This window comes from Buceros rhinoceros, unplaced genomic scaffold (assembly GCF_000710305.1).
Source record: "Buceros rhinoceros silvestris isolate BGI_N320 unplaced genomic scaffold, ASM71030v1 scaffold7003, whole genome shotgun sequence".
Lineage (NCBI taxonomy): Eukaryota > Metazoa > Chordata > Aves > Bucerotiformes > Bucerotidae > Buceros > Buceros rhinoceros.
In genome coordinates this window covers 1-7,015 of record NW_010402936.1, presented here as the reverse complement: position 1 = coordinate 7,015, position 7,015 = coordinate 1, and the positions used below count along the sequence as shown (strand labels likewise).

Sequence of the window (7,015 nt, the reverse complement as noted above, 5' to 3'; positions counted from 1 at the left end):
CTTTCCCTGAGAGAAGAGCATCTTCCCATGCAGGCAACTTTGGACCTCTCCTCAGAAACCCCATTCTCCTTCGCCCCTCGCTCTTCGAGTGCTCAGTTCCCATAACACCCTGGATCCCTCCTGAGAGATGAAGTGAGGTTTTCTTGCCTTGCAAGTGCTACACCAACACGCAAATGCCCACGGAGGATGACAGCTTGCAGGAGGCAGGAAAGTCAAAGCGAGGAGACAAGGAGGAGCCTGCCAAGTGCATCTCAGTCCAGCAGGCCAGTTTCCATAGCTGCTGAGGGAAAGTTTCACTTTTGGGGGCTTATGTTGGTCTTGGTGCACGGTCTGTAATGAAACACTTGCTCCTCACTTGCGAGCAAACCTGTTCAATTCAAACCGAATGCTAGGAGGCAGCTGTCCCTGTCACTTGGCCTGGGCTTTATTGGACAGCTATGTGTCTTCTCTGCAGAAAGGTCACGAGGATGCTGTATATAACTTCTCCATGTCAGCTTTCCTGGCTGGCTGGTACATACCATGGTTGCAGGACAATTAACAGGAATGACTTCAACAACACAAACAAGTGACAGAAGAAAACAGGCAAACAAAGAAGCCAGCGTTTCAATTCAGATTTAAAGGATGCCTTCGCGATCATTTCTATTCTGATCTTCCCGCTGTCACTGAAATAGTTACCAGCCCCCTTGAAAACTTGACACACTGCTGCTGAAGACTTCATGCTAGTCATTGGTTATGTGTATTAAATAAAAGAAATAAAAAGTTAGTGCTCGTAAAAAGCGATAGCTTTTACATCCCCTTTGTGGTGAGGACAGGCGTCCTTCTCCTCAGAAAGGGGACTACCCTCCCTGCAGCGGTGACATTTTCCAGCGCCCACTCGGATGGTTGCTTGCTACCCACGTCACCAAGTGTGAGCAGTCATACCGCGTTTTTCTGCCCAGATTACCCTGTCCTAAACCTCCTCTGCTGCTGTCACATGCATCAGTGACCTTTTGGGGGGCTGTTTCTTTCATGCTGCAGAAGATGCAACGCCTTGATGCCCCTTTCCCCGTGGACTTTCCTGTCTTGGTGAGCTATTCTGGGGTACGGAGGGATGAGCAGTCAAATAGCTCGAACTGTAAATGACATTTAACTCTGGGATAGAGGGGCTGATGGGAGAGGAAGGAAGCAGTGAGGTACAATAATACCCAACAACAGCTGAGGCTCACCCTGCTGATGGAAGGAAACTGTGTGGCTACTGAGATATGTTTAAACTCAGAGGCACCTAAAAAGGACGCACAAAACCTTCAGGTACCCTCTAAACTAGGTGAAAATTGCAACAAATCGTACAAGACTTTCATGTCTTTTCTTTTCCAGTGGATCCATGGTGGTGGAGGTGCTTTACTGAGAGATTTGGTGATGGGTGTACCCTCCCCACTACCTCGCTTCGGAGAATCTCCCCTGAAACCCTGCTCAGATGCTGAAGGACTATGCAGGAGGCTGCAGATGGGAGTCAGGCCCCGCTAGCAACCACTCTGGCATCAGTCCCCGCAGTCTCTGCTTACCGTCAAGCACTGCTCCGTCTCTTTGGAGTTTTCGGTCCCTCACAGAGCTGCAACCTGCTTGGGAGGAGAAGGGTGGAGGGACCATCCCTGCGGTTGTGTCTAGCAAGGAGCCTGGAGCACTCCAAGAAACCTGTGAGAGGGTCACAGAGAGCCACAGATCCCTCCCTTGCAAGAACTTTCCAGCAGTGTTTGTCAATATACAAGCAAACACAATCTTCAATCCCATGGCTGCCACAAGCTCCGACTCCGTGTTCTTGTTGACCGTCATCCAGAGCTGCCCAGGAGAGAGCTCGTGGGGGGAGAGGAAACCCAACAGCAGGCCAAGCTCAGGCTGGGTTTATCCTTTCATGGCAAGGTTACTAAGGCTAAAATGTGGCCCTTTAGCCCAAGCAGGTGGAGCAGCAAACCCAAGAGGCTCCCCTGAGTCCTGCTGCTTTGCCTGCCCCGCTGCTGTTAAAAAGGCACCTGGGATCAGGCAGCCTGCACAGCAACCAGCGTTCCCTCCTGCAGCGGCAAACGCCAAGGGAGGCGAAAAGCCTTTTGGAGAGCGTTTACAAAGTGGCATTTCCCTCCTGTTCGTGCTGCTGCTGGGACGAGGAACCTGCCGCAGCTCTGCCCAGCAGCCAGCGTCCCTCCCCGAGGCTGTCGCTCAGAGCTCTTCCTTCTGGAGGTCACTTTTAGCAACGACAGAAAACAACGCACAAAGGAAACAGAGTCTCGCCCCTGGCTGGACAGATATTTTTGGATGAGAATATAATCCCTGTCTCCAAAACACATCAGAGGTCACTGCCGGGGACTTGGCAGGGTCTGGGCTGGCCTCTCACCCCAGAAATCCCCGTTTCCCAACAGCGTGACTCAGCCAAAGTGCTCTGTACCCGTCCCGGGTATTGCAACACGCCGCCTGTGACAGAGCCCAGCAGAGCCTGGGCCAGGCTGGCACTGGAACGCTTCACCCAGGGGGCTCTGTCAAACTAAGACGCTTGATCTGCTTCAGCATCAGCATCTCCTGCCTTCGCACTGCTCCACCTCCACTGCAGCAGCAGCAGCGAAGGGGGTTTGAAAAAGAAATCCCACATCTGCTGCTTCCATTGTCCGGTTCCCTTCCTGCCTCCGCGAGAACGTAAACCTGCACAGAGAAAAAGAATAACCATTTCCTTTTCTTTGTTCTCAGACAGAAAAACAGGCTGTAGAGCAGCTGGCACTTGTGGAGACCGGGAAACTCTGAGGTAACCGAATGAAACTGGGATGATAAAACCACAGTGGCCTCATCTGGACAGCTGGGGAACTAAATTTCTGAACAAAAATAGTCATTTACCTGCTGGTGTCCTGGACTGGTTTTGTTCGAACACTTTTGCCTCCCTCTTTCATTTGCTGGCAGGTTTTTTCCAGGCTCTGGAACACGCTTGGGAAACACTTTCAAGCTTTTCTCTGCAGCCAGGTGAGGGGTTTGGACAGTTGTGGTGTTTTCAAATCGAAGTTGTGATCATCACGTACATCCTGTAGGATTTGAGCTTTTAATAAATTCTGTCACTGTCTTTTAAAGGGGTAAAGGTACAAGGGGTACCAGTAGCTTCATCAGCATGTACCTGTAGGTTCGTAATTGATTTTGGAGCAGATTTCATGATCTCTATGGAGTCAAAATCTTATACAGTTCCTCTGGCTCAGCTTTCTTAAAAAATACATTACTATAACAAGAGATGGTTTAAGTCTTCGAGCACAACCTTTTAAAAATTCTGGGAAGCTTCCCTTTTGGAAGAAAATTTCATTTTCAGTCATTATTTCGGTGTTAAAATAAACAGAGGCTAAAGAGGCTGCAGGAACCACCTAACCCTTCCCGTGACAAGCAGGATGCTTTGGCTACAAAGGGTTAACTTCTGTCAAGTTCAGCAGAATGCAACAGTGGTGCTGGAGAAATAAATATTCACTCCCAATATTCAATATACTCTGAGGTAAATCAAGTATATCAACGGGTTAGAAGCGTTGGTGCTGTGCAGACAGTCCGAGGTATCCTCTGGTCTCAGTGCTAAGGAAGCAAACTGTGCAGGGAGTTAACTACTGTCCAGCGGTTTGTTGATCTTGCAGCTGTTCTGAAATTCTAAGTCGACTTTCAAAGGTAATTTGAGATTTATGAGATGTGACACAAGACAGGAGCAATTCTTAAGGCAATTTCAGATTTCCTGTTAATTTGGTTTTAATTACGGTGCTGTTAACAGCCTTTAATGCCTGCGTGTCCCTGGAATGTTTGATTCAGGTCCCATGTGGAGCTGCTGGATCGCCTGACCCGTGAGGAACTGGACCTGGAGGGGAACAACTGCCTGTGCAGGGGCTCGTTTGACAAGAGCTTCGGCAAAGTTTTTCCTCAGAGCTCTTGGCAGAAGACAAGCAAGAACTATCCATAGCATGGAATAAAAAGAGAGAAATTGGGGTTTAGGTGTGTGTGTAGACTGGAAACCACAGGCTCAATTCCTACGGACCAGCAGCGACCGTCATGTTATGTGGAATTGCAGGACATTTTATTTCTTTTCTGCAAACTTCCAGTAGCGTAGTCCCAGAAAAGGTGCAAACCACTGGGTGGTCAGCTCCTGCCTCTGCCACAATTTCCCTGTGTGTACGCACGAATCGTAGACATACGACGTGCCCCGGGACACGCCACCACTCACAGCGAGGGACCGGTCCTGCTTTGTTTCATTCTCTGCGCTCAGCCTCTGGGTCTCCACCTTCTCCTCCTCTTATGGCCAGTGTGGAGACAGATTTGACGCCATTTATAAGCATGTTTGAAGGCACTACGTGGAGAAGAGCTTTGCAGTATGGGAAGCATTCCCTGTTCTATTATTCATCACTGCATTTTTGAACGGGCCTGTCTGCATTCATAAACACCCAGAAAACGGCCTGTACCCCCCTGTTAGCAATATGGACAAATGCTACTTGTGGTCTTTCTGCATCAATTGGGGGGGAAAAAGTTAGTTGGAAGAGATTCTTCAAACTGATTGAAGTAGCTTTTAGTATAACCTCTGCCACAGGTGCTCTTCTTCACAGAGCTCTCAGAGGTTGTTGTGTTACATTCTGAATGCATCATAAGAAGAAAACAGCAATTCTTGGAAAGGAGAAAGCCTGAATTCTCCATGCCTCAGCCTAATCTGGTCTGAAAAGAGATGTTTCTTGGCCTGTCTGACAGAAGGAGTCACATTATCTAAGTGTCCATCACATGCCTATTCAGTTGGCTGTCACCCAGGATGCACCAATAAATTCCTTCTTTTTTCTTCCTTCCTTCCTTCCTTCCTTCCTTCCTTCCTTCCTTCCTTCCTTCCTTCCTTCCTTCCTTCCTTCCTTCCTTCCTTCCTTCCTTCCTTCCTTCCTTCCTTCCTTCCTTCCTTCCTTCCTCCCTCCCTCCCTCCCTCCCTCCCTCCCTCCAACATTCCTGGGTGCAGAGAGCCCAAAAATGAGCATGACTCTGTGATCTGCTGGCAGAACTCCCAGTCCCTCCTCCAAAAACCATTCAAGTATTTTACATTTAATGGGTCACTGTAGTCACCTACTTTTCTGGAATCAGAAAATCCATGCTTTGTTCTGGAAACAAAAGGCAGAGATGACCTTGAGGGTCCTGCGCAGAGACAAGCGTTTCCACGGGGTCCTGTGTGTGTTACCTATAGTTCAGCGATGGGCGGGATTGAAGGCAGAGGGTTAATTCAGCATTACCTAGCAGAGTCTTACGCACTCTCCCTGCTCGTTCTGCCAATTTGCTGGTCTTGACAGACTGTTTTTAAAACAAGTCATTCCCTCCAGGCATTGTTAATGGCGAGGTGTCTGTGTCCTGGCTCGGTGGGGTTCTGCATGCCACCACAAAGACCAGTGAGTTCATCACCACTGTGCCACTACCTCTCATTTTTATTTGAATCGTTGAAGTGTGTTTGAAAACGCTGTTGTATCGTAAAGTCTTTAGGGACAAAGACAGACAAAGTCATAAACTGATTTTAGAAACAAAATCAAACACCAACTGATCCTGTTTTTCATGCCTGAATTTTGTGTTTAAATAAATGTCTCCTTCTCCGGTTGAAAGCACAAGCCCTTTTTATCTTGGTCCTCATGAAATCTGGCAAATCAGTACTGCAAATCGATGTGACCTGGTGTTTAGGTATTTCCATCCAGAGTCCATTACAATAATGACTGCAAAAAAGAACTTAGGAAATAATTCAATCAAAGCTGCTGTGGAGCCTTAATCCCAGATCCATGACTCTTACACAAATTTTACTGATAAAAGAAGAAACTCTGCATTTACCTTCATGTGCCTGATAAAAGATAAACCAGAATCTAATTAAAGCTCCCTAAAACACATACCAGTGTCTCAGCGAGGGATTTATCAGAGACATTATCAAACGAAAGGGCAGACATCCCTGCAGACGTCTGAAGACTCAATGTTGACAATTAATAGCTTGACTTTTACATTTCCAGGCTCTAACTTCAGGAAAAGTAGCGGGTGCTTCTCCTCAAAGGGCTTGAATGAGCAAATAACGCTTCTCAGGCAATCAGTAAAGCCATACATCCAGGTTTTATGGGTAAGACAGCGGTACTTGGAATAATATGGGTCACTGGATGGTCAAACAAAAGCCGGGGAGACCCAAGACAAGTTGCAGTGAAGGGGAGCTGAGGGCACGGCACAGAGCACAGCCCCGCGGCAGAAGGTGCAGCCCAGCAGGTGAAAAAAGCCCATGAAATGCAACTTGCATTAACAAAAATTACCTTAAAGGTAATAAAATAGAGCAAATCAAATGGAAAACAAGAACTTGGAGCTGAAGTACAGGCAAAAGAAAGAAGAGGAACGGAAAGGCCCACCCATAATCATCATCATCTCTCTTACTTCACAACCTCTAATGAGCAACTTCCCAACAGAGAGAGTCACACCTGAATCCGTTCCACACCTGAACATCACAAGAGACTAACTGCGGTGCACAGCCATGGGGTTTCAGCTCTTACTGGACCACGGGAAGGCAGGAGGTTGTAGTTACAGATTCCACCCGAGGTGGAGCGACGGCGTGTTGGGCAGCCACGGGGGTGAGCAGAGGGCGAGCGCTGGTGCTCTGCTGTGTGGCCAGGACAACTTCAACACGGCACAGAGAGGTGGAAAACGATGTGTGCCTTGAAAGGAACGCGAAAGGCAATGCCGAAATTTAAGAAAGAACTTGAAACGGGAGGTTGGGTTGGGATGAGCAGGGCGAGGGGTTGGAGTATTTGATTTTTAATGGTATCGTTCTGGACTGGGGAAGATGACACGCAATATTCGAAACCACAGTGGCAGCCCGTGCACTGCTCGTGAGAATTTACTACACACTGCGCTCAGACACCCGTGCACTGCTCGTGAGAATTTACTACACACCGCGCTCAGACACTGCGGAAAGACGTTCTGTGAGATCTGGAGACTCGACCTGGTGACTCACACTGTCTCTCCCCATTCTGTGGTCTTAAGTCTGCCCTTCTCT

The 7,015-nt window shown here is 48.2% G+C and overlaps 1 protein-coding gene across 1 annotated transcript in view; it reads right to left on the bottom strand.

Annotated features, from left to right (window-relative positions):
- LRRC30 (leucine rich repeat containing 30) overlaps positions 1-250 on the bottom strand; it is a 1,126-nt gene extending 876 nt beyond the window's left edge. Inside the window, 1 exon segment of the mRNA XM_010132800.1 lies at positions 7-250. Within this exon segment, the coding sequence (XP_010131102.1) occupies positions 7-250 (244 nt within the window).
- Positions 251-7,015: the final 6,765 nt, after the last annotated feature.